Below are 27,735 nucleotides of genomic sequence, written 5' to 3'. Positions count from 1 at the left end.
TGATTTGATTTGCCTGCAAAAAAATATCTTGGAATATGTTTCCCGTATTTCTTATTTCTGATTTTCATTTTTATTGAATTCATCTCGATCCGATCCATTTCATATCGATTCGCCACACTGCCTGCATTTGAACTGTTATGTAACACCCATTTTGAACCATTGGATTACACCGTTATTGCGATCTCTTTCTATAACTCTCTGGCTCTCTCTTTCTGTCTGTCTAACTGGCTGTCTTTATCTCGTTTATTTTTTGGCACTACTACTAATACTACTACTTTTCCAACGGCCCTTCCCTCTACTCTACTCTCTCTCTCTTTCTATATATTTTATTTAAACAATATCTAAAAATAAATTCATACAACAAACATGAAAATTTGAATTAAACAACAATCAAAATTTTATCATTCTCTCATCTCAATCTTAAAAAATAAAATCGATCACGCCACTCAACATTTTGAACTTAATTTTTGGGTTTCCCCTTTTTCATTTATTTCGATCGAACCAACTGACTTTTTCTGAATTTCGCTTTTTCATTTGCGGTTGCGATTTTTCATTTGCATTTGCAATCGATTTATCGTTTGGTTTTCTTTGATTTCTGTAACGATTACCGATCACCCCCATGACCGATAACTGATACCAATCGAACGACTCCTCCCCCACGATACTACTGTAAACTGTGTACGAATACGAACAATCCTACACCCAATGGCGATTGCAGACAGGGACAGCAAGGACAAGGACAAGGATAAGCCGGGTAACAATCAGTTGGCGGTGCCACGCCTCTCCGTCTGCGCCGACGCCCAGAAGGTGGACCGGGCCAAGTTGGCCCAAACGGAGTTCAACATTATTGAATTCGATCCGGACACGTTTCGAGTGCTTTTGAATTATCTGCATACTGGGACTTGCCCCTTGACTTGTGTTTCCATACCAGGTGAGTTATTATTGCATTTAGAGATGGGAGACAGTCGATAGATATTTCGATAACGGCAGATTTGTCGATATATATAGAAGATCTTATTTTCTAGTATTTTTATACAATTTGTGTTAACTTTTACTTTGCTTCTGTTTAAAATAAGTAAAGCTAGGGATGGGAAATATACGATAGACCTTTTTAAACAATGTATATTTATCGATTTCTTATCGATTTTTTCGACTTCCTCAGGCCTTCTGTGCGCCGCCGAGCACTATGACCTGCCGGAGCTGCTGCAGGCCTGCTTCCATCACTGCAAGCAGTTCCTCCGGATCGAGGTGGTCTGCCCGATGCTCATCTCGCTGGAGAACTACTACTGGCGATACACATCCGCCTCCGAGCTGGTCAACATGATACTGTCCTTCGTGGAGAGCAAGGCCCATGCCCTGTTCAAGTGCCCGGAATTCCTACACCTCTCCGAGTCGATGGTCCAGATGATCATGTGCCGGGAACTCCAAACGCCCGAGATACGCAAGTTCGAAGCGATGCTGGCGTGGGCCCAGCACAAGGTGGCCAAGCTGAAGAATCACCCCAACAAGGATACCCAGTTCGAGTTCGAGTGCATCATGGAGAGGCTGACGAGGGACTTGAACCTGTGCCGGATATCGCCAAGTGAACTGCTCACCGTGGTCCTGCCCTCCAAGTCGATGAAGAACGAGAGGATCATGGAGACGCTGATGGTGCAGGTGAATCTCGGCACCTATCGAATGCCCGAGCTGGATGCGTACCGTCAGCAGTTGCGCCAGCAGGAGTCCGCCGAGGCCACCGTCCAGGTCCACCGGGGTGGATGAGACAGTAAGAATGTGAGTTTCGATTTGGATCAGCCGCAGCAGGCAACGCAGCAAATGCAGGACTCTCAGCCAGGACACTCTGATACGGATTCGGACTATCCACAAAGCCATGCCCATGCCATTGCCCCCGTTCCCGCTATGGATGCCCGCGCCTATGCCATGGCCTCCCTGGCCGCCGCCCTCGAGATGCAACAGCAGCAACAGCAGCCCCACCATTCCCATCATCCCCTCCTGCCACCCGGGCACAGTCTCCTCCAGCCGAATGCCCCGCGCGACGCCGCCGACGAGGAGGTGGAGCTGTACGCCAGTTTCGACACCGCCCCCAGCACCAGCCGGGTGGCCGCCCAGATGCAGGCCGCCAAGGAGGCGCGCCGCAAGCGGTGGGCCGCCGACGGGGCCAGCGGCAGCAGCGGGGACGGTGGCGGCAGCAGCGGCAGTGGTAGGCGGTATTAAAAAAAAATAATTTTTTTTCAAGTGTGAATGGGTTTTAATATTTTGTGTGATGGAAGGGCTAAAGAATATATTATTTATTACATTTTTAATACAAAAATTCAATATATCTTTTCCAGAAAAGTTTTACAATTGGAGTTCTTAAAAGATTATTTTAAGGAATTTTATTTTTCCCAATGAAACCTTGTCCGCAGGTCCGTTTTGTATTATATCCTATGGAAAATATAGAAAAATATCTTAGGTCCTTTGGAATATACTACATAGCCTTGCTTGGGATTGCCTTCCATGTCCGCTTGTCCTGGCCAGTCCGCCTGTATATTTATTTGTTTTAATATTTCTATACTTTTTGTAACAAAATTAAAGAAATTATTTAAAGTTATAGAGATATGTCACCTTCCAAATCCCCTTGTCCGTGTGTCCGCTTGTCCGCCAAAGTCACTAAATTTCAAAGATATCTAGGCCTCTAGCCTATTTTTTGGTATCTTGCATCACAAAAGTCGGAATAATGGGAACCGATCGACTGTACAATTGGCTATATATTCTATATTCTGTACAAGACCCACCCCTTGAAGTATGCATGATTATTTTTTTCGAGTGTCCTTATTTTTTTTTTAAGGAGAAACCCTCCGCTCGAGGAGGCAGGCTATACCGAAATAAAATCCAATCCAAATCGAAACTGACATTGTTAACTCTTACATTCACCCCGCGATGACAACTAAAAAAAAACCCAAAAACTAAAAGAAATTTAATGCAAAAATTTGCAAAAAATACCAAAAAAAATACCAAAAAAGATTGAAAGAAGCGAGCGGAAGGAAGCGGCGGCCCAAAACCCCACCAAACCCTCCCGCCCCCTCCTTCTAAATGGGAAAAAAAAGGATTTAGAATTTTCTACAAGTATTATCCAATGAAAAATATATATATATACAAAAGATATATATAATAATATGGATGTAATGTATTTGGTAGACTAGTTTGTTTAAGGAACTGTGGACTTTCGATTTTTGATACCCACAAAAATGCAGCAAGAATGGAAAAATGAGGAAAATTATGAAAAAAAAATAACAACAAATAACCAAAAAAAAAAGGAAAAACCATTTAAGAAAAAAAGACATTAAAACAAAAAAAAAACAAACGCTTACTGATGTAAAACAAAGACTTAAAACTAAAAAAAAAATAACAAACCATGAATGGAAAAGTTTAACATAAAAGAAGACAATTTTTTTAATCAATGTTATTGGAAAAAATGGAAAAATGTAAGCAAAAATAAATTCTTATTTCCCAAAAAAAAATACCCCAAATCCCCAAAAAACAAACTACAGAAATTTAACAAAAAAAAACGATGCTATATTATGTATTTAAATGTTTTAATGAATATTTGCAACCAAAATTCTAGCTGTTTGAATGGCTGCGTGTTTTTTTCCTGTTAATTTGTTACCAAAACCAAGTAAAAAATTAAATAAAAAAATGAACAAAAAAAATAAAACCAAAAAAGTTGGCTTGCACTTCTGCTGTGCTAAAAATATACATAAATATTATACAACAAACAACCAAAACTAAAAAATAACATTTAAATACATATATATACCTGTACATTATATACCATTAACTGTAATTATATATTTGTTGATATACACAATAAAACCAAAAAATTAATGAAAAAAATACAAAAAAAAAAACAAAAGTCCAGAAAATAAAACCCGAAGAACCGAATCAAACACACAATTGCAATATCTGAATGTTTTTTATGTGTATTCCCATTCAAATTTTAAATAAAAAACATGCAAATCCATAGCAGTTAAACATTAAAAATAAATATATACCGAATTCCTCCCAAAGTAAAAAGAGCATATGTGTATTTCCAAAATATTGAGAAACAGAATTGAATTACAAAACCAGAGAAGAAACAAAACTATAGAAACCTCTAGTTGATTGAGAAGCCCTTCTTAAACTTAGTTTCTCTAATTTTTTCACCTAAAAAAAATCCTTTTGATTTAAAGTCAAGTTTATTTTTTAACAGAGTATTGAAAAAAAAGGAAAAACTAAAATGTAAACGGCAGCATTTTCAAAAGGGTTTCACTTAAATGTTCAAAAACAAAAAGCATATATCAAAATTCAAGTCTAAACTGTACAACCGAATCGATCAAATATATCTGGGCAGGTCATACATTTTTAAGAACAAAAACAAACTAAAACTAAAACTAAAAGAAGCCTAAACTTAAGAGAACTTAAAAACTAACCGAAAAAGATCTACAAAACAATAACTAAATAATCGCTTTCAATGTGCAAACTGAAACAACTTTTTTTTTGTTCACCAGAATGTAAAATATAAAATATGGAAATATTTTTACAAAAATAACTAAGCAGTTGTTGGCTTTTTTTATAGTTAATTTGTTGGAAACAGGACTTGAAGGATATTCAAGAAAGAAGAGTATTTTTACTGTCAAACAAAAAAACCTATTGTTCGAACTGAATGTAAAACTTCTAATTAATGTAAATGTATTTAAAGCAAAACCAAAATAAATAAAATGTGAGAAATATTTGTAATTGTGCTGACCTCTGGCCCGTCGACCCTCTGACGAATTAACCCACCCAACCACCGGAAGTCACTGTGGTGAGATGTGCCAGTGGGTGGATCACATAATAAAATAAAAGAAATCCTAATCCGAACAGAAATCCGTGACTCCTTTTTGAGCTGATCTATCAGAGAACCGAAATAACATTCAAAATCAATAAGAAAACTTGCAAGAAATAAATAATTGTGTTTATTGTATCAGAAACCAGAATAAATGCTGAATAAAGCATTAAACTTTAATGTTGTAATTGCCAGAAGCCAAGCAGAAACAAAAAAAAAAGAATGACATTAAAATATAAATTTAAAAATGAAAATAACTTTGTATATGATTTAAATTTAAAGGTGACTTAGCTTAAAGCAAAATCGCTTTACTTAGCAAAAATCGCGAACATCGAGGGGCACCAAAATATGACACTTGTGGAGGCTATATATTGGTCAATATATATCCGATCCTTAAGCGGGATATCTTAAACGATTTTGGGAAGGATTCTGAGTAAATCTGCATCAAATTATTGAAGCAAAATGGAGTTTCAATTTTTTTCAAAATTTTCCCATGGATCCCCTTCAAAAATCACGAAAATCGAGGGGCACCAAAAAATGGCACTTGTGGAGGCTATATCTTGGTCAATATATGTCCGATCCTTAAGCGGGATATCTTAAACGACTTTGGGAAGGATTCTGAGTAAATCTGCAGCAAAACAATAAAGCAAAATCAAATTTCAATTTTTTCCAAAATTTTCCCATGGATCCCCTTTAAAAATCGCAAAAATCGAGGGGCACCAAAATATGGCACTTGTGGAGGCTATATCTTGGTCAATATATGTCCGATCCTTAAGCGGGATACCTTAAACGATTTTGGGAAGGATTCTGAGTAAATCTGCATCAAAACATTGAAGCAAAATCGAGTTTCAATTTTTTTCAAAATTTTCCCATGGACCCCCTTTAAAAATCGCGAAAATCGAGGGGCACCAAAATATGGCACTTGTGGAGGCTATATCTTGGTCAATATATGTCCGATCCTTAAGCGGGATATCTTAAACGACTTTGGGAAGGATTCTGAGTAAATCTGCAGCAAAACAATAAAGCAAAATCAAATTTCAATTTTTTCCAAAATTTTCCCATGGATCCCCTTCAAAAATCGCAAAAATCGAGGGGCACCAAAATATGGCACTTGTGGAGGCTGTATCTTTGCCAATATATATCCGATCCTTAAGCGGGATACCTTAAACGATTTTGGGAAGGATTCTGAGTAAATCTGCATCAAAACATTGAAGCAAAATCGAGTTTCAATTTTTTTCAAAATTTTCCCCTTTAAAAATCGCAAAAATCGAGGGGCACCAAAATATGGCACTTGTGGAGGCTATATCTTGGTCAATATATGTCCGATCCTTAAGCGGGATACCTTAAACGATTTTGGGAAGGATTCTGAGTAAATCTGCATCAAAACATTGAAGCAAAATCGAGTTTCAATTTTTTTCAAAATTTTCCCATGGACCCCCTTTAAAAATCGCGAAAATCGAGGGGCACCAAAATATGGCACTTGTGGAGGCTATATCTTGGTCAATATATGTCCGATCCTTAAGCGGGATACCTTAAACGATTTTGGGAAGGATTCTGCGTAAATCTGCATCAAAACATTGAAGCAAAATCGAGTTTCAATTTTTTTCAAAATTTTCCCATGGATCCCCTTCAAAAATAGCGAAAATCGAGGGGCACCAAAATATGGCACTTGTGGAGGCTGTATCTTTGCCAATATATGTCCGATCCTTAAGCGGGATACCTTAAACGATTTTGGGAAGGATTCTGAGTAAATCTGCATCAAAACATTGAAGCAAAATCGAGTTTCAATTTTTTTCAAAATTTTCCCATGGATCCCCTTTAAAAATCGCAAAAATCGAGGGGCACCAAAATATGGCACTTGTGGAGGCTATATCTTGGTCAATATATGTCCGATCCTTAAGCGGGATACCTTAAACGATTTTGGGAAGGATTCTGAGTAAATCTGCATCAAAACATTGAAGCAAAATCGAGTTTCAATTTTTTTCAAAATTTTCCCATGGACCCCCTTTAAAAATCGCGAAAATCGAGGGGCACCAAAATATGGCACTTGTGGAGGCTATATCTTGGTCAATATATGTCCGATCCTTAAGCGGGATACCTTAAACGATTTTGGGAAGGATTCTGAGTAAATCTGCATCAAAACATTGAAGCAAAATCAAGTTTCAATTTTTTTCAAAATTTTCCCATGGACCCCCTTCAAAAATCGCGAAAATCGAGGGGCACCAAAATATGGCACTTGTGGAGGCTATATCTTGGTCAATATATGTCCGATCGTTAAGCGGGATACCTTAAACGATTTTGGGAAGGATTCTGAGTAAATCTGCATCAAAACATTGAAGCAAAATCGAGTTTCAATTTTTTTCAAAATTTTCCCATGGATCCCCTTCAAAAATAGCGAAAATCGAGGGGCACCAAAATATGGCACTTGTGGAGGCTGTATCTTTGCCAATATATATCCGATCCTTAAGCGGGATACCTTAAACGATTTTGGGAAGGATTCTGAGTAAATCTGCATCAAAACATTGAAGCAAAATCAAGTTTCAATTTTTTTCAAAATTTTCCCATGGATCCCCTTCAAAAATAGCGAAAATCGAGGGGCACCAAAATATGGCACTTGTGGAGGCTATATCTTGATCAATATATGTCCGACCCTTAAGCGGGATACCTTAAACGATTTTGGGAAGGATTCTGAGTAAATCTGCATCAAAACATTGAAGCAAAATCGAGTTTCAATTTTTTTCAAAATTTTCCCATGGACCCCCTTCAAAAATCGCGAAAATCGAGGGTCACCGAAATATGGCACTTGTGGAGGCTGTATCTTGGTCAATATATGTCCGATCCTTATGCGGGATATCTTAAACGATTTTGGAAAGGATTCTGAGTAAATCTGCATCAAAACATTGAAGCAAAATCGAGTTTCAATTTTTTTCAAAATTTTCCCATGGATCCCCTTCAAAAATCGCGAAAATCGAGGGGCACCCAAATACGGTACTTGTGGAGGCTATATCTTGGTCAATATATGTCTGATCCTTAGGCGGGATACCTTAAACGATTTTGGGAAGGATTCTGAGTAAATCTGCATCAAAACATTGAAGCAAAATCGAGTTTCAATTTTTTTCAAAATTTTCCCATGGATCCCCTTCAAAAATCGCGAAAATCGAGGGGCATCAAAAAATGGCACTTGTGGAGGCTATATCTTGGTCAATATATGTCCGATCCTTAAGCGGGATACCTTAAACGATTTTGGAAAGGATTCTGAGTAAATCTGCATCAAAACATTGAAGCAAAATCGAGTTTCAATTTTTTTCAAAATTTTCCAATGGATCCCCTTCAAAAATCACGAAAATCGAGGGGCACCAAAAAATGGCACTTGTGGAGGCTGTATCTTGGTCAATATATATCCGATCCTTAAGATCCAGTTTTAGAACCAGTTGGAAAATATAAACAGACACAATATATAAGCCAATTTTGTTTCGGTTTGTGGATTTATTGGTATTTTGTTTGTTTGAATGTTTTTATTTTTACAATATACAATATGCGCTTAAAAACTGAAAACGTAGACATACTCGGTAGCAGAGCTTAAACTTTAACACATAAATCAGTCGAAAACACATCGTTTTATGAATTGTTGCTTGTTGCCGCGTACATAATAAATAAAACATTTTAAATAATAATCGTTATTATTTGTGTTGTTTCATTATTTTTTAAATTTCAACTTCATTTCGAAATCATGTTTTGAAATTTTGTTGTTTTTGATGAAAATTTGTGTGTGGCTTGTGGTTCTTTTTAAAACTAAAAACAAACAAAAAATTGCAAACAGTTCAAATGTTCTCAGGCTCTATATACAAAACTATAAATCGTATAATGTTTCTTAGGGGGGGGACTATCTCTCATACTATTATTAAATAAATTATTTCGTTTTTAATTGGTTTTATGCACGCACAGGAACAAAACAAGAATATTTTTTTCCATTTTGGTTTGGGTTTACATTTCTTATTATTTTCGAAGAATCCTATATACAGGCTGGGATATATATTTTCTTAGAGGGAAGGATCTGTTGCCATAAGGAACATGTGCTATGAAATATGTACAGAAATAAAGATATAGCCTGGAAGATATACATAAATCTTTTGTCGAATATATTGGTACTTTCTACGTAATAGGCATGACTATAGTTTTCGTTTTCGTTTCAATTATTTGTTGCTTTTTTTTTATATGCTTTTGTTGTTGTATATAAGTGTAAACTTTTGATTACAGTTACAGATACAAGATTACAAGATACAAGATACAAGATTACAAGATTACAAGATTACAAGATTACAAGAGGGAAGAGGGCTCAAACTATTGCACTTTTATAGGATATATATCGGATTCATATATGTAGTTCCTTTATATGTCTATGTACAGTTATGGGGGAAAGGGTAGGGGGGGTAGGGATAAGACGAACACAGGTTAGCAGACCCAAAAATGATTCGCAAATGAAGCCTTAGCCCTTGGGTCTTTACATATAAGACTTTTGAACACTTTCGTTTGCTGCCATCAATCACATGACCATGGTGCTCCTCCGCCTCTGCCCCTGGTAGTTGTTGGTCCTGGCCATGACTCTGCCTCCGCCTCCGCCACTGCCTCCGAGTACAGGCTGCTAAACGATCCATTCGCCGAGCACGCCCTACGTCCGGCCATCCGTCGCGGGAGACTTCCAGCCACCGGATTCACCTGGCATCCACCGCCCAATGAGGTCGACGCTTCCACCACCTCCGGATCTGGATCCGGATCCACCTGCGCATCGGCATCGTCGTCAAAGCCATACCAGCATCACATGACCATGATTTGCAGTGCCACTCATTGGTCTATCGTCCGGTAGATGCGTCTCTGTGGCTCGGGGGTGTAGTGGATGCGAGTGCGGAAGTGCTGCGGTGAGCCCGGGACACTTTCCGAGCCCCGACGTGGCGGTGGCAGCGGTGGCGATGCCGAAACATACCTTAAACCGAAAGAGACAGAGTAGGTTGTATTCAGTTAGAGAGAGAGAGACCCAGAGAGTACCCACCTTCGGTGCAGAAGCGGCGAGCCTGGTGGCTGTCCACTCAGCTCCAGCAGGTTCTTCCTCAGCAACAGCGGCGACTGGCCCCGATTGTAGCGCGGCGGTGGATCCGGACTCCGATGCCTTCGATCCAGACCGGCCAGAATGTGTGGACTGGGCGGCGTGCTCATACTACCCCCAGCACCGCCCAGGGCGATCCCACGACGCAGAAAACTCCCGCCGGGACCACTGCCGGGCAGGGGTTCTGTGGTGGGCGAGGTGCTCTGGCTGGTATTGCTGCTGCTGCTCGCCGCCGACAAGGTGCGATAGTAATAGGACTTTGGCCCGGCACCTCCACCTCCCACGCCACCAACACCACCGCCATTGTTGACTACACTCCTGTAGGCCGGAGGCTGGGGCGGAGATTGGAGCGTTTCGGGTTCGGTCAGGGTGCAGCTATTGGCCGCCACCGGCGATGTGGCTGTGGAATTCAATTGGGTTTTAACATAAGTGGCAAACTGCCGCTTCATGACGCCGGCGAGTGTGTTGAACCAGCCTGCGTCCGGATGAGTGAGTGTGGTTCGAGTGATTCGAGTGGTTCGAGTGATGGGTTCATGGTGCAGTGATCATGTGGTGTGATGTGCATTCAAAAAACAGAGAAGCAGAGAAACGAGAACGAGAACGAAACGAAAAGAAACGGATGTTGAAATGAGAAAGAAAAGCGTAGCTTCTATAACCTTGCAGTTCCAAGCAAATCAAAACCAAAGAGTGACAAGCGGTGAGATCTGGCCGAGATGCAGGCAAGTGTTACTCACCAGCGTCGTGCTGCTCCCTACTGCATCCGTCCAGGCTGCTGGTGCTGGCCCCGCTGCTGGTCGTCGAACTCTGGCCCAACACCTGACGGCGGGCGTATAGCTTACTCAGCTTACTGGTCACCATCGATCCGGGCAGCTGGGGTCCGCCTCCGTAGTCCGTCGGCTGTTGCTCGGGCGATCGGGGCAGGAGCGACGAGGGACTGGTAGTCGCCGAGCCGCCGGTGGCCGGATCTGTGGCCCCGCCAATCGGCAATGGTTGGTACTGCAGGTGCTCGCCAGTGCCACCAGCTCCGAAATGCCCAGCAGCTGCTTCGGTCGCCGATCCAGATCCAGATCCAGATCCAGAGGCTTGTCCCAGTCCCAATCTCAAGCCAGTGGATGGAGAAACGGCTATTTGTGAGCAGTTGGACTGCGTGGAGGACTGACTGGAGGTGGAGTGCGTTGAGGGCGGTGGCGCCACGTAGTTGCTGTGAAACGGATTGGTGCTGGTAAGTGGTTGTCGCTGTTGCTGGTAGCGCTCCGCCGCCTCCTTTTCCCGCAACTGGTTTTGTTGATGATAGAATCGTTGCAGCACTGTTGGGATAAGATACTTAAGATATATCTCGATATTATTTGTTTTATTTTCAATTCTCACCAATGGGACTTTGGTTTCCCGGCTGCAATCTCAGAGGTTGCTGCTGCTGTTGGTCCGCCGTCAGTTGCTTCCGCTGCAGCGAGGGCGAGGGCGTGGTGAGACCCAGATTCGCATTACTACTACTATCACAGCTGTCAAGGGTTCGCTCAAGGGGACTGTCCGCTGGCAGGCGCCAAGTGGGTGTTGTGGCTGTCACTGTTGCTGTTGCTGTTGAGGGTGTTGTTGCTGTTGTTGCAACTGTGTTGTATGTTTGCTTGTTGTTGTGCGGCAGTGTTGTTGTTGTTGTAGTTGATAATGTCGTTGCTACAGAATGATGTTTCTTTTGGCTAAAGGGCGATGTTGTTAGATTCCGTAGAATCGATTGGCCTGAAAAAATATTGAAAGTTAGTGGAAATACCATATATAGTATTTTGGTCCTTCGAGACAGTTTATAAAAACGAATAACCTTGAATTCTTTTTCAAAAACTTCTTTTCAAATAACTATCCTTCTTTTATCTTAAGCTTTACTTTATAATTAAAATCTGACAAAAATCTAATAGGCCCCTCCCAATATTATAGCAATTTGGTCCTTCGAGACAATTTATAAACAAAAATCAACTTGTCTTCAGGTTAACATCATTTTAAGTTTAAAAATAAACTATAAAAACATTGCCAGATCCACACCCACCGATGCTGCTGAACATGGACTCCTTCTTGGGGCTCTCGTCGTTGTATTTGTAGTGCGAATGATGATAAGATGATCCATTGCTCAGTTTCCGCTGCATAAATGGTGATTTCCGGTAGAGCTTGCCAAGATCGCCACCAGATGGAGCACCGGATGGCGGGGATAAGGGGCTGGCACTGTTGCTGCTGCCACTTCCGCTGCCGCTTCGATTACCGCTGCTACTTCCGTTGCCGCTAAAACAATTCACTGATCCTATTCCAGGTCCTGAGGCAGAGCCTGCTCCCAACAATCCTGATCCTGTTGGCGTTGTTGTTGTTGTTGTTGTTTGAGGTAGTTGTGTGGCTGATTGGATGAAATACTGCGACTGCTGCTGGTAGCTCGGTATCTGGGTTGGTTTTATTGTCTTTTGGGGATTCGTTGGACTCAGACTGTGACTCGCCCTGCCATATCCGGACGATCCAGATCCGGTAACGGATCCCGAACCTCCGCCAGCTGCTGTTGCCCTGAAAATAATATCATTTTCGTGTTAATTTTTCTTTTTCAAATTAGCTTAAGAATAAACCCTTAAATGAGAGCACACTCAAAATGTACGCCAGCGGCAGTAATAAAAGAGGATATTGGATATATTTTTTTTGGGGAGGAGGTTTTTAAAGGTAGTGCAGGACGGGGCGAGGGGATTCTGGGATAAGGTACATTTATGTACATTAAGATTGGCAGCGCAACTTGGCAATATCTTTAAAACATTTAGATGGATTTTCGAATATTTTTGTCATGATTTTGGGTGAAGTGTGTGGTGTTGTGATGTGTGTGTTTTGTGTATTTACAATGTTTGATGTTTCAAGCGGCAGAATAGAAGCACAGAGAGGTGAGGGGACTCGGCATCATTCTTAATATTTAAAAATTGGTCCTTCGAGACGCGAAATTATGTAAAATAAATGGTCCTTCGAGACAGATAAACATCATTGCAGCACTCCTTTAGTTTTTAGCAAAACTATTTTCAAATGCTACTAATGACAATTAATTACATAACCTACAATTCAGGAACCTTTTAGCAGATGGTCCTTCGAGACAGAAAAACATTCTAAATTTTTAGGAACTTTTCAAACAATTTTTTATTAAATGAGGATAAAAAGGTTCTTCTTCCTATAAGTTTTTATAATTGATTTGTTTTTTATTTAACTAAGGAACTATTTTCTAAAGAAAATAAAATAAAACTTTTGGTCCTTCAAGACAAAGAAACAATACATCGCTTTCCTAAGAGCTCCGATGATGGAAAAAACTTTTTTTTATGAAATCAAGGTTCAGATGCTAATGACAATGAAACACACAACAGATGAAAACTTAAAATAATAAAAACAAGAAGCACAATCAAGCGAAAAGAAACAAATAATCCGGAAATGGGAAATTACCTTTTTGGTGTGAGCATATCTAGATGGTTGATCAAAAAAGAGAAACCATAAATTAAACATAAAATAAAGCCCGAAACCAAGGCAAGAGCCAAACTCCGCAAAGGCATGCAACATAAAAAATAATCCATAAAGAAATTAAATAAACTAAAATTAAATTAAAACATTAAATGAAAGTTAGCTGAGCATGTGGCGTGTGTTTACAACAATATTCAACGGGTTACGGATAACATACATAACATAAAAATAGAATTAGAATGCTAATAATAAGAATAATAAACTCGTCGTACTTACTGAATTGTACTTATTATTTTGGGAGAAGATTTTATTGTATTATTTGAGTAATTATGTTTTGTTGGCATTATACTGGTATATATATATATATATATATATATATATTTAATTGTATGTTTATAATTTTGTATATAGAGTTGATTGTTTGCAAGATTTTCTTTTCTTAATTTTTATGAATGATTTTGTTTTTGGGTTTATATGTTGATAGGTTTTTCATGTTTGGTTTTTCTTTTCAGTTATGGTTTGTCTTCATCTTCGTTTGCTTTTATATTGGTTTTTAGTTCGATTATATTTGAATTAATTTTCTTTTTTTTTTGCTTGTCATTATTGGTTTTAAGAAATGGTATTAGGAATTAGGTAACCTACAAAAAATGGTAATAAAAAAGATGAAAAAAGGAAAATAAAAACATCGCACACACACACACACTCAAATGAAACGCAAAAGAAGGATAATCAAAGATTTATTTCATTAATTTTTTACTCATTTTTTTTTAAAGTATTTTACTTCAAGAGGAATATGTAGGTAGACAGTAAGTAGACTTCTAGAGAACAGACGGATAGATGGACCTTACAGGACCTTAAGAGTAGCATGCACTTTCCAAAGACCACCATTAGTATGATCTTAGCCTTATACCACTTTGGAAAGAGCATTCTTTACGTTTTAAGTTACAAAGTTCTACAGCTAATTGCCAGCTAATTGCTATTTAATTCATCTAGTTAGGGATATTAAGGAAACAAAACAGGGATCATGCTAAATAGGACGATTAAACGATAGAAACTCATAGTTAGGTGTCTGTTTTATTTAAAACCTTGCCGGGAAATTAAAACAAAGAATTTTTTTTTAAATAAAAATTAAGGAGAAACAAGCAGTTTATTTTTTAGTAGCTAGCGTGGAACATTTCCTTTCTTTTTTTTTTTTATCTCCTACCTGTGTTTTGTTTTCGCGAAGCGTAGAAAGCAGATTACAAAGAACGGAAGATGGAAACGGAAACGGAAATGGAAATGGTAAGCAGAATTCGAAACGGAAACGGAAACAAAAAAACTCAAAACTCAAGAATAGAAACAGAAATAAGAGCCACACACATCCATCAACTAGCTAGTGGACGGGCGGCTGGGGAGGACGGAGAACAGGATCTGATCTGTCGAGGAGCAGTCCAGGAAAGCGAGCAGGAGGAGTGGGAGAAGGAGGAGCTCACCTCTTCAGCGCTGGGTCGCCGTTGCCATTGCCGCGAACGCTCTGAAACCAATTGGGTACATCTACTTTGGCTGTTTCGTATATCCGGATGAAGGGCTGGGCCAGAAGCTCCGGATACTTGGGTCGCTCCTGGTGGTTCTTTGTGAGGCTGCAGTAACATTATATTATTAAGTTTTTTTAAGGGATTATATAAAGGATAAGCCATACCACTTGATGACGAAATCCTGAAACTCTTGACTAAAATTAAAGCCCTCGCCGCTGGGCAGGCATGGTGGCTCCGAGTCTAGCACCTTGGTCAGCACCTCAAAGTCCGTGTTGCAGCCCTCGTAGGGGGATCGCGCAGTGGCCAGTTCCACCAGCGTTATCCCCAGCGACCACACATCGGCCCGAATGTCGTACTTTGGTTTCTTTGGATCGATCCTCTCCGGCTGCAATGAAAGTATATTTTTTAGTATTTCTTGGAAGGATTACTAAGATGGAATCCCTACCGCCATGTAAGCAGCACAGCCGGCGGAGCGGGTATTGGCCTTGGAGTCCACCAGACGACCGCTGATCCCGAAATCACAGAGCTTGATGTTGCCACGCTCGTCGATCAGTATGTTCGAGGGCTTCACGTCGCGATGGATGACTCCGTGCTTGTCCTTCAGATAGGACAGGGCATTCACCGTCTGGAAAGGTCAAAGGACATGTTACTATAGTGACTTGGTCCTGCAGGTCATAGGTCCTAACTCACCGCCACTGTCACCTTGCCCAGGATACGCTCGGGCACCGGCTTCTTGGTGAGCTTGAGCAGCTTGTCAAAGCACATGGACATCAGCTCCATGCAGATCCAGACGTCCGGATCCCGGACAAAGCAGCCCAGGCACTTGACAATGTACTTGCAGTCGTGCGACTTCAGAACCACGTCCAGATCCATCAGGATGCGCTTGTTCTCCTCGGCGTTGCCGGTCCGTCGCATCTGCTTGACGGCGATGATGGTGTTGCTCGACTGGTGGAGCATCTTCACCACATTGCCGCTCGTCCCGTTCCCCAGATCGCCCAGGTGCCGCAGATCGTTGATGTCCGTGGGAAACTGCCGCCCATTGATGTTCAGCTTGCCCGTTTGCGCCATTATGATTTTTAGTTTTTTGTCGGTTTCCGTTTCCGAGGGATGCGATTGCGTCGGAAGCGGAAGTCGCATGATACGCGGCCGGAAGGAGCCACCTTCGGCTGTAAGAAGAGGGGGTTTTGGTTGAATTATTATATTTTTTGTAGAAACTATTAGATTCTTCTAAGAATTCATATAACTTCTTCCAAAAAAAGGAGAATTGGAGAGAGTATGAGATCTATGGTACACTTCCAGGGTCTAAAACCCAATCTTTTCAAAAAAAACTTCCAAAATAACCTCAAAAAATTAAGTTTCTTCCAAATAATGACCTGAATCTACGAAAGATTCTCTTTTAGTTACATTCTTCTGAGAATTCTTCAAGAAAAAAACCATAGCATACTAGGAGGGGCAAAAACCGAGTCCTTTTCAAGAAAACATCCCAAAAATCTCCAATATAACCTCAAAAATTCAAGTTTCTTTAAAAATAAAGACCAATTCCCGTTAGATTCTTATAAGAACGCAAGTAGTTTCTTCAAGAAATAGACGAGAATGGAAAAAAGAACAACAACCATAGCATACTTTCATCCGCAAAGACTGAATATCCTTTTCAGGAAACCTTCAAAAGAACCTCCAATTATGCAGATTCTTCAAAACAAAGAATGTCGAAAATCTACAAGAATCTTCCCCAATTAGAATTCTTCAAAGAAATCAAGTAACTGTTTTTGGTGGAGAGAGAGAGAGAATGAGAGCATTTTTTTTTAAATCAACAATTAAAAAAAAGCAACAACAAAAAAATGGCCATAAAAAATACAGTTATTTGTAAACATGCGAAAGTGGAGACACGTTGAATGGCCAAATGATTAAAGAGCTCAGAGAGGAGGAGGTGGGTGGTGGGGCGTGGAGGTGTTTGTTCAAAAGTAATGCGAGACAGAAACAGCAACAACAACAACAACAACAACATAAACAAATGCGAGCGAGCCGATTTGAAGACATTACTCCGGAAATGCCGAAAAATAACTCTCTCTCTCTGGGTACTCTCGCTCTCTCTGGTTGTCGGAGAGAGAGCCATTGAAATGGGGAGAGGCTCGGTGGAGATGGTGGGGGAGGAATGGCGGAAAAAATATGCGAACGAGACATAAACATGAGAGGGAGCAGTGTGTGCAGGGGGGATGAATGGGGGGGTGGTTGGTGCATGTGTGTGCAGGTACAGTGGGCCACAGGATTTCAAGGATAATTATTGAAGATTTCAATTGAAAAATATATTATTATTAATTATTATCATTAATTCAAGAAAGCTCTTATTCAAAGAATTCTTATTCCAAAATTTATAATTTTCCAATTCCTATAAGGACTTATCTAATCAATCTAATATGTGGGCAGTGCCAAAAAAAAAAAAAAAAACTGAAACTTTCCACTCCCATTCCTGCCCACTGTGCTGAATCGTGCAGAAACAAGTCTGCTTCGCTTTTGGGCTTCGCACTTGTCTTATCTATGCAATCGGGAAAGCAACAACCACTTGAATGGCTATATAATATACCAAGATATATAACTAATTGAAATATTATAGATATGTAATAATAATAATAATAACAATCAATCTTTAAGTCCCACACTAACTATCAAATTTCCCAAAAAAAAAACCCACCATAACACCCATTGTTTATGAAGATCAAGTTCCCACAAGCCTTTCCATGGAAATAACAAAAGCCCCCTTAGGATATTTCCATTCTGATTCCAATAGGATCAGAATATGCCGATCCGACTTGATTGATAACGGCTTCCAGTCTTCGGTTTCCAATTTCCCAGGAATGTCCGCTTTCGGGGCTCTGGCTTGTTATTATTAGTTCGCTGGAAAGCTATTCGTTATCAGAAAACGAATAACGGTATTTATAGAATTTGCAGGAATTACATGTTGTATCTGATATTCTGAATGGAGGAAGAAGAAGACAAATAGGGGTAGAGGTGCCCTCTTATCACCGAATATGCGATTGGGTACTTTGAAGTTAAGTGGAAATAATACACCTGTTTCAGGGTTCTTTTTTTTTTTTTTTTGCCTTTTTTTTATTTATTATCAATTATGGGTGTTTGAGGTTTCAACTTTTTTTTATGGAGGGTTTAATGATTTTGGAAGGTGTATTTATATTATGGAGATACTAGGAAGGGGAGTTTCCTTAGAAACCTATTCGAAGATCTTTATAAACAAGTATTATGTTTATTATAAGGGTTTTAAATAGTAGTTATCTTATTGAAGCCTCATTTATAGGGAAATCCTTATAAGAAGATGGTATCAATAGAGAACCAGGATATATAATACAAATATGGGGGAGTAAAGACCCCTATTATACAGAAACTGCCTAATATACTCCCTCTTTATAGAAAAATCTTTCTTATTTGGTTGAAATATGCTTATTATAAAGAGATTATAACCCACTTTATAAGGAAATAAGTACTAACGGTAAATCCTATCTATCTATAAAGAACCTAATTCGATACCTACACCATATAACACCATTAAAACCACCGTGTACACCATTTATTGTAAAACTATAGGGATAGTAAGTATAAGAGAGTAGTATTCTATAAAAGAATTCCTATAGAGTAAAAGAATTCCCCATTCCTATAGAGTTTTTTATTATAAAGGTAGTATATGGAAATTAAATAATAGAGACCTTTCTTTGAAGTATACCTTTATACCCTTTATAAGAAAATATATCCCATTGGAAAACATTCTCCATAAGGGAACCTAGTGCTATAAAACCTTTAAAACAAAGTATTATGTTTATAACAAGGGTTTTAAGTAGTAGATCTTTTATTATAACCTTCCTATTGATTATAACCTATAGAAACTCTTTATTGGAGTATGGTATCTATAAAGAATCATAATATATCATATTATAGAAACCTTTTTTGGGAGTAAAATATCCTATTATAATACCCTTTATAAAGAAATCATTTTATTTTATTGAAATATATTTATTTTCAAGATATTATATAGTTTTATAGAACCTCCTCTAAACTCTCTCTTTAAATACCCTTTATAAAGAAATCTCTATCTATATTGAAAAATCCAATCTATTCTATATCACCTTTTTAAAATAATATCACTAATTACAACCCCCTTTATAAGAAAATCCTAATTGGAATACCAAATCCCCTTAAAACGAAGATATAGTATAGAAAGTATTGGATAGTAAAGCACCTATATAAATAAATATTTTTTTTATTGAAATATATTTATAATAAAGAATTTACATAGTAGAACCCCCTTTAAAAAGAAATCTCTGTAGGAAAAAAGGACCTTTAAATGCCAAACCTTATATGACCCCTTTATAAAACCAAAGAAATACTATCCTGTTATTATATGTACATTATATCCTGATTAAATATTTATATCCTGTGTAGATATATACTCATTATCTATATGTAGAAACCCCTTTTAGAAAATTATATATCTTCGATATATTGTAAAACGTTATAGGGAAGTATAGCCCCCTTTCTATAGCCACCATTCGCAAACAAATCTTATATTTTTCAAGAAATATTTTTATTATAAATCCTTATAATAGTATCACCCCCCAAAAAACAAGAAAAATCATGAACCAAGTATCAAGTAATTACCATTCAATGGCAGATTGGGCGTCGGCCTGGGACTCCTGGTTGTGGGCGGGACAAAGGAGCCGCTTAGCATCGAGGATGATCCCGATCCCGAGGCGGATCCTGAGGAGGCGGAGGCTGGCGCTAACTGAGGAACTGGTGGAGCTGGCCGGTGGACTATGCTAATACCGCCCCCGATGCCGGGTCCACCCAAACCGTGTGGCGATGTGACGGATGCGGATGCGGATGTGGCGACTGGCGGCGGAGCATGACGGCTGTTGCTGGTGGTGGTGGAGGAGGAGGAGGAGCTGCCGCGGGCATTAGAGAGCACTATCTGTTCGTGGGACTCGTTCTGGGCCTGGAGGGCCGCTTCCAAGGATTGCAGGCGACTGCCGATGGTCTCGAACTCGATGGTGGACATGGTAAGGCACCTTAATCCCCGTTATCCTTATAATCCCTGGTCCCCCACTATTTGCCTCTCTCTCTCGCTCTCTCACTCTTATTTTTTTGGCGGGGGGTGGAGGGGATGAGGAGAGCGCACTTCTTCGATTTTTCACACACACACACTCACACGGGGGAGGGTGCGTGCGTGCATGTGTGTGTGTGGGTTTGTTTTTGTTGTTGTTTTTGTTTTTTTTTGCCTGTTTTACCGTTATATTATTGTATTATTCTTAATTTTTCGTTTTCTTTTGTTTTGGTTTTCTCACTTGCACAAATAACGGAACGCTGGATATATTTTTGTTTTCTTGTTGTTGTTGTTGTTGTTTTTGTTGCGTTTTTGGTCACAAAAACAAAATCGAAAAAGGAAAACAGAGAGAGACAGAAACGCACCAACACACAAACACTCGCGCTCGCTCTCTCTCACTCTGGCGCACACAAGAGGGCTCCCCACCACACACACTGTGTGTGTGTGTTTGGATTTCCTTTTATTTTAGTTAAATTATTTATTTAATTTTTCAGAGGGGTCTTCCCTGGACGCTGGCGCAGGAAAACGCACTTTTCTCCGGCTGCGGCGTTACGATCGTTCGATGGCCGCCAACGGCACTGGGCACTTGCACAATTCTCGGGCACTCGGCTTGGCACGATTTGGGGCCGCGAAATCGCGAATGGCGCGTACAATCCATATAATCGACCGACGAGCAGGGCAATTATGGAGTTCTGCTGGCTCTGATGCGGATCGCTGCTGGCTCAGGCACTTTTATTATTTTCCCTTTTCCTTTCGCTTCGTGTGTCGATTTTACGGGTAACAGTGTTGCACAGCTCTAAATATGTTTGGCAGGGCTGCATCGCATGCCATCATTTTGTGTCATCACTAGCTGGCCACACTGCTATCTCTAGTTGTGTACGAACCGGTATAAAAATGTGCCTAACGCGTTATTCTACAACTAGAGATGGCACTTTCGTGGCGCTACCAGACAGTCTGCAGTTAGTGTTGGGAAAACCCAGAAACTATCGTAAGCACGACGAATGACCAACCTGGCAACCCTGGCGCCACTGCATTGTTTTTGACGAGGAAACTTCTTGACTTTGCGGCGGAAAAGCGTGGAAAAGCGTAGGAAAAACGATCGCACCACCGCAGCCAGCGATCGAAAGGCAAACAACAAGTGTGCCCGTGTGCGTGTGGCCAAGCCTAACAGCCGGCCGGCAATATCTGGTTGATAAATTTTGCGCCCGAACACGATCCCCCCGTTTCGTGCCGTTGACCAAATGTGGTAAAAATAGCCGAATAAAGCCACAAGAAGTTGTTGCCGCCGCCAGCCTAAAGGAATTAGCAAAAGCATCCGCAACCGCAAGCATCAACAGATCATCGAACATCCCACTTGTCGGGTGTACAACATCCCAGCCTAGAGAGTAGTTTAACAGAAACACCGCCACCGCCACAGCCGCCGCCGCCGCCATGTCGAAACGTCCGCGACCCATGCCCATTTCCATTTCCAAAGAGCCGGAACAAACCATGTAATTACCAGCAAAATAATAATAACAATACGATAGGCTGGCAAAAAAAGCCGCCAAAAGTAGGAATGGATGTGTGTGCATAACAACCATAACCTTGATGATTACTTTCAGTGTACCGCCGCGTAACCTGGACTCCCGGGCAACCATTCAAATTGGCGAGCAAACGTTCGACATCGAGGCCGACAGCCTGGAGAAGATCTGCGATCTGGGCCGGGGCGCCTATGGCATTGTCGAGAAGATGCGACACCGGCAAACGGACACAGTTCTGGCGGTCAAGCGCATCCCCATGACGGTCAATATACGGGAACAGCATCGCCTGGTCATGGACTTGGACATATCGATGCGTTCCAGCGACTGCCCCTACACGGTACATTTCTATGGTGCCATGTATCGGGAGGGCGATGTCTGGATCTGTATGGAGGTGATGGACACCAGCCTGGACAAGTTCTATCCGAAGGTCTTTCTCCACGACCTGTGCATGGAGGAGAGTGTGCTGGGCAAGGTCAGTGAGGGCATTAGCATTCCAAGGGGGAATGGAGGGAGGGGTGGTAGTAGGTTGATTATCTTTCTCATTCTATTTTGTAATTGCAACCTGGTTATGTGTCCTCCAGATTGCCATGAGCGTGGTGAGTGCCCTGCACTACCTGCACGCCCACTTGCGGGTCATCCATCGGGATGTCAAGCCCTCCAATATACTGATCAATCGCGCCGGCCAGGTCAAGATCTGTGACTTTGGCATCTCAGGTGAGTCTCGCGAGAATACTTTCCTCCTATCAGTTCACTGAACTTTATTCCAAATTAGGCTACCTCGTGGACTCCATTGCCAAGACCATCGATGCCGGCTGCAAGCCGTACATGGCACCGGAACGCATCGACCCGCAGGGAAATCCGGCCCAGTACGACATCCGGTCGGATGTTTGGTCCCTCGGCATCAGCATGATTGAGATGGCAACGGGCCGCTTTCCCTACGACAACTGGCGGACGCCCTTCGAGCAGCTGCGTCAGGTAGGGATCTCTCTTCCCCATTATATTATCCTTACTGATGGGTCGCTTCCAGGTGGTTGAGGAGGATCCCCCACGTCTGCCGGCTGGCAAATTTTCACCAGAATTCGATGACTTCATCGCCGTCAGCCTGCAGAAGGAGTACAAGGCGCGGCCCAACTACGAGCAGCTGCTCAGGCACAACTTCATCGTGGATCATCTGCAGCGCAACACGGACATTTCGGAGTTTGTGTCCCGGATACTGGACGCGCCGGATGCGCCGGTGGCAGCGCAGTAGTTTCCACTTATCCATCGTGCCCGTGTAAATTGCCGCCGTCTTCTTTCAACAACAACAACAACAACAACAAAGCATGCATTTCATACATGTGTGTGTGTGTGTGTGTGTCAGTAGTGTGTTTCTGTGTTTTTTCGTCCTTGTTGTCCTGATCCGGAAAGCTAAGAAGCCGAAAAGCCTGAAGCATGCAATCCAACCAGAAAAATCAAGAAAATCTGAAGCATCTTTAACTGAAAAAACAAACTGCATAATTATTAATTTAAGTAAAAAATTAAAGCTAAAGCTAAAAACTTGCAAAAGCTCTAAAAACTAAAAAAATGAAGAAAAGAACCGAACCGTGCCTCCTAGCTGGCGATGCTGCTGTCTTCAAATCATAAAAAAACAAACAAAAATAATTATTAAAAAATATATAGCATAGAGATGGAAAGCAGAAGAATACAAAAAATGAATGTAAAAACGTACTAAACTTAAAAAAAATGAAATGAAGAAAAATATACAATATACATATATATATACGATAAAATGTGAAACCTTTTCAAAAAACCAAAATAGCCGAAAAAACAGCAAGTGTAACTGTAATTATAATTGTTTAACAAATATAAATTACAAGAAATGGCTAATTATATTAGCATTTCTAAATGAAAAAAAAACTATTAATTAAAAATTATTAAAATTGTCAATTTCAAATGCCAGCTGAGGGAGAAACGTTCAAAATAATCACAAAAAAATTATAGAAATAGGAATGTCATACTATTTAACTTGAAAAGAAGGCTTCCAATAGTATATTAAATGTATATTCGTGTTGGCCGATATTTCAAAGTGCAGCCACTGCATCATCCCATCCCCAAACTATCGATATGCACCGGGCCGCCCAACCAGGGATGGGGAGCCCACCCCCCTGAAATGCATTTTCTGTTTCTGACAAAGAAAAGCCCTTGGATATGTCAGCTCAAAAGCTAAGAGTGAGAGAAATGTATGTGTAAATTTTTAGTTATTTCTTCAACTTGAATTCATTTCGAAAAGCTTTTAAATCTCTGCCTAACTTTCTTTAAAATAAAATAAATAATAATCCCTAAAAAATAACTCGAAACTACGCCCCCGAGTTGGTGTTCTGTTCTGTGGCCCCAGTGCGATATTTCCCATCTACAGCCCTAGCCCCCAGAGGGGTCATAAAACTCGGCTAATCTCCTGTAACCCCAGTAACCGCAATTCCACCGCCAGTCGACGATTAGATAGCCCCAGAAATGTCCAAAGCACGGAACCTCTTGCTGCTCTCCTCCTCCAGGCTGTACGGATACGGGTACTTGGAGCATGCCCGGGGCCAGCTGGAGGATCTCTTCAAGAGGTAAGCCATGGTATCTATTGGAGAACCCCAATCTGCCTCCAGTATTCGTCTTCTGGACTGGCCCCCAACCTTATCTTTGCTTCAAAAGTGGGTATTTTTATATGGGACCTCTGATCGTTCTATAACTTTGGATATACTGGGCCGATTTTAATGGGGAATACCTTAAAATATTTGTAGTCCGATTCTCCATCACTACAAATGTTGAAATTCTGCAAATGCTTTCCAATATTATACAGATATAGCCATTATTGTGGGCCCTATAGGGGAAAACGCCATTTTCAGGGGATCCATCAGGAAAAATGGGAAAAAAATCTGAAAAACATTTTGTCTCAGGATTTTGATGCAGAATGGTGGAGAATCGATATAGAAATCGTTTAAAACATTCCGCTTGAGAATCGGATGAGAATTGGGCAAGATATAGCCATCGCAGTGGGCCCTATAGGGGAAAACCCCATTTTCAGGGGATCCATCAGGAAAAATGGGAAAAAAATCTGAAAAATATTTTGTCTCAGGATTTTGATGCAGAATGGTGGAGAATCGATCCACAAATCGTTTAAAACACTCCGCTTGAGAATCGGATGAGAATTGGGCAAGATATAGCCATCGCAGTGGGCCCTATAGGGGAAAACGCCATTTTCAGGGGATCCATCAGGAAAAATGGGAAAAAAATCTGAAAAACATTTTGTCTCAGGATTTTGATGCAGAATGGTGGAGAATCGATATAGAAATCGTTTAAAACATTCCGCTTGAGAATCGGATGAGAATTGGGCAAGATATAGCCATCGCAGTGGGCCCTATAGGGGAAAACGCCATTTTCAGGGGATCCATCAGGAAAAATGGGAAAAAAATCTGAAAAATATTTTGTCTCAGGATTTTGATGCAGAATGGTGGAGAATCGATCCACAAATCGTTTAAAACACTCCGCTTGAGAATCGGATGAGAATTGGGCAAGATATAGCCATCGCAGTGGGCCCTATAGGGGAAAACCCCATTTTCAGGGGATCCATCAGGAAAAATGGGAAAAAAATCTGAAAAATATTTTGTCTCAGGATTTTGATGCAGAATGGTGGAGAATCGATCCACAAATCGTTTAAAACACTCCGCTTGAGAATCGGATGAGAATTGGGGATGATATAGCTATCGCAGTGGGCCCTATAGGGGAAAACCCCATTTTCAGGGGATCCATCAGGAAAAATGGGAAAAAAATCTGAAAAACATTTTGTCTCAGGATTTTGATGCAGAATGGTGGAGAATCGATATAGAAATCGTTTAAAACACTCCGCTTGAGAATCGGATGAAAATTGGGCAAGATATATCCATCGCAGTGGGCCCTATAGGGGAAAACGCCATTTTCAGGGGTCCCATCAGGAAAAATGGACAAAAAATCTGAAAAATATTTTGTCTCAGGATTTTGATGCAGAATGGTGGAGAATCGATATAGAAATCGTTTAAGATACTCCGCTTGAGAATCGGATGGGAATTGGGCAAGATATAGCAATCGCAGTGGGCCCTATAGGGGAAAACGCCATTTTCAGGGGATCCATCAGGAAAAATGGGAAAAAAATCTGAAAAACATTTTGTCTCAGGATTTTGATGCAGAATGGTGGAGAATCGATCCAGAAATCGATTAAAACACTCCGCTTGAGAATCGGATGAGAATTGGGGATGATATAGCTATCGCAGTGGGCCCTATAGGGGAAAACCCCATTTTCAGGGGATCCATCAGGAAAAATGGGAAAAATATCTGGAAAATATTTTGTCTCAGGATTTTGATGCATAATGGCGGAGAATCGATCCAGAAATCGTTCAAAACACTCCCCTTAAGAATCGGATGAGAATTGGGCAAGATATAGCCATCGCTATGGGCCCTATAGGGCGAAAACGCCATTTTCAGGGGATCCATCAGGAAAAATGGGAAAAAAAATCTGAAAAATATTTTGTCTCAGGATTTTGATGCAGAAAGGCGGAGAATCGATCCAGAAATCGTTTAAGGTACTCCGCTTAAGGATCGGATGAGAATTGGGCAAGATATAGCCATCGCTATGGGCCCTATAGGGGAATACGCCATTTTCAGGGGATCCATCAGGAAAAATGGGAAAAAAATCTGAAAAATATTTTGTCTCAGGATTTTGATGCAGAATGGTGGAAAATCGATCCACAAATCGTTTAAAACACTCCGCTTGAGAATCGGATGAAAATTGGGCAAGATATATCCATCGCAGTGGGCCCTATAGGGGAAAACGCCATTTTCAGGGGTCCCATCAGGAAAAATGGACAAAAAATCTGAAAAATATTTTGTCTCAGGATTTTGATGCAGAATGGTGGAGAATCGATATAGAAATCGTTTAAGATACTCCGCTTGAGAATCGGATGGGAATTGGGCAAGATATAGCCATCGCAGTGGGCCCTATAGGGGAAAACGCCATTTTCAGGGGATCCATCAGGAAAAATGGGAAAAAAATCTGAAAAACATTTTGTCTCAGGATTTTGATGCAGAATGGTGGAGAATCGATCCACAAATCGTTTAAGACACTCCGCTTGAGAATCGGATGAGAATTGGGCAAGAGATAGCCACCGCAGTGGGCCCTATAGGGGAAAACGCCATTTTCAGGGGAACCTATCGATTCTAAGATACCTAAATTGTTTCCTATCCATAAAGAATCCTTTCGATATGTGTCCTTTCGATTGTTGTGCAAAGTATTTTTTATATTTAATTTTTAATATTTTTGAAATTAAAATAAACCTTGAAACCCGAACAGCGCCAATGTGAAGACCGTGCTCTTCGTGCCCTACGCCCTGCGGGACCATGACAAGTACACTGCCACCGTGAGGGATGCCCTGAAGCCGTGGGGCTACTCCGTCGAGGGGCTGCACACGAAGCCGGACCGGGCACAGGCCCTGAAGGAGGCCCAGGCCATCTTCGTGGGCGGCGGCAACACCTTCGTCCTGCTGCGGACGCTCTACGAGCTGGAGCTGCTGGAGCCCATCCGGGAGCTGGTGCTGCGCGGCGGACTGCCCTACGTGGGCAGCAGTGCCGGGACGAATGTGGCCACCAGGTCGATACACACCACCAACGACATGCCGGTGGCCTATCCGCCCAGCTTCGAGGCCCTGGCCCTGGTGCCGTTCAACATAAATCCGCACTACCTGGACCCGGAGGCGGGCACTCACCACAAGGGCGAGACTCGGGACGAGAGGCTCGAGGAGTTTGTGGCCTACCATGGGCTGCCAGTGCTGGGCCTCCGGGAGGGAACCAGTGTCCGGGTGGAGGGCGAGAAGGCTACGCTCCTGGGGGATCGCAATGCCAAGCTTTTCAAGGCGTGAGTTTTTTTTAAAATTTTTAATTAATTTTAATTTTAATATTAAAATAATTACAGAGATGGGAGCACCGAGGAACTGGCTCCCAAGGCCGATCTTAGCTTCCTGCTGCAAAAGTAGTCGGATCGTACACTGAGGAAAACATCCGCACATTTATTGTACATATAAACATACAAGCTTATTGTATTATTTCTGCAATAACAACAATTCCTAATAAAATATTTTGTTTTTAAAATTAAAATATGACTAAAATGGTATGAAGAAAAGGATGTACTTTTAATAATATTT

General features: G+C 41.0%; 4 protein-coding genes across 11 annotated transcripts in view; 3 read left to right on the top strand and 1 right to left on the bottom strand.

The window, feature by feature from the left end:
• The window catches only part of rsh (radish), a 94,054-nt gene extending 91,822 nt beyond the window's left edge, over window positions 1-2,232 (top strand). For 4 of the 5 annotated variants that reach the window (XM_017235135.3, XM_017235134.3, XM_070279681.1 and 1 more), the window contains 2 exons: window positions 719-931; window positions 1,163-1,864. In XM_017235135.3, the coding sequence (XP_017090624.1) occupies window positions 719-931; window positions 1,163-1,761 (812 nt within the window). In that variant the 3' untranslated portion in view covers window positions 1,762-1,864. Of the gene's footprint in view, window positions 1-718; window positions 932-1,162 lie in introns of all 5 variants that reach the window. The other variant, XM_017235137.3, reaches the window with a different exon arrangement.
• A 6,610-nt stretch (window positions 2,233-8,842) lies between these two features.
• On the bottom strand, window positions 8,843-20,841 carry hep (hemipterous). 4 transcript variants are annotated; one of them, XM_017235144.3, is made up of 10 exons: window positions 19,577-20,841; window positions 15,605-16,080; window positions 15,360-15,539; window positions 15,079-15,299; window positions 14,873-15,019; window positions 11,980-12,479; window positions 11,313-11,678; window positions 10,679-11,251; window positions 9,891-10,419; window positions 8,843-9,824 (listed from the first exon to the last, which is right to left on the bottom strand). In XM_017235144.3, exons 1-10 carry the CDS (start codon window positions 19,971-19,973, stop codon window positions 9,686-9,688), a joined length of 3,528 nt encoding a protein of 1,175 aa, XP_017090633.2. In that variant the 5' UTR covers window positions 19,974-20,841; the 3' UTR covers window positions 8,843-9,685. The 4 variants fall into 4 exon arrangements, with proteins under 4 accessions (XP_017090633.2, XP_017090634.2, XP_017090635.2 ...); XM_017235145.3 differs by having other exon boundaries at window positions 9,891-10,344; XM_017235146.3 differs by lacking the exons at window positions 14,873-15,019; window positions 15,079-15,299; window positions 15,360-15,539; window positions 15,605-16,080; window positions 19,577-20,841 and adding an exon at window positions 13,677-14,010.
• A 184-nt stretch (window positions 20,842-21,025) lies between these two features.
• lic (dual specificity mitogen-activated protein kinase kinase lic) lies at window positions 21,026-23,436 on the top strand. The gene is made up of 5 exons (XM_017235087.3): window positions 21,026-21,508; window positions 21,620-22,010; window positions 22,120-22,252; window positions 22,311-22,513; window positions 22,566-23,436. Exons 1-5 carry the CDS (start codon window positions 21,450-21,452, stop codon window positions 22,785-22,787), a joined length of 1,008 nt encoding a protein of 335 aa, XP_017090576.1. The 5' UTR covers window positions 21,026-21,449; the 3' UTR covers window positions 22,788-23,436.
• Window positions 23,437-23,683: 247 nt separating this feature from the next.
• On the top strand, window positions 23,684-27,688 carry LOC108121209 (probable alpha-aspartyl dipeptidase). The gene is made up of 3 exons (XM_043210101.2): window positions 23,684-24,129; window positions 26,889-27,449; window positions 27,507-27,688. Exons 1-3 carry the CDS (start codon window positions 24,029-24,031, stop codon window positions 27,565-27,567), a joined length of 723 nt encoding a protein of 240 aa, XP_043066036.1. The 5' UTR covers window positions 23,684-24,028; the 3' UTR covers window positions 27,568-27,688.
• Window positions 27,689-27,735: the final 47 nt, after the last annotated feature.

Source organism: Drosophila bipectinata, chromosome XL (assembly GCF_030179905.1).
Source record: "Drosophila bipectinata strain 14024-0381.07 chromosome XL, DbipHiC1v2, whole genome shotgun sequence".
Classification (NCBI taxonomy): Eukaryota; Metazoa; Arthropoda; class Insecta; order Diptera; family Drosophilidae; genus Drosophila; species Drosophila bipectinata.
This window is presented reverse-complemented; position numbering and strand designations above follow the sequence as displayed.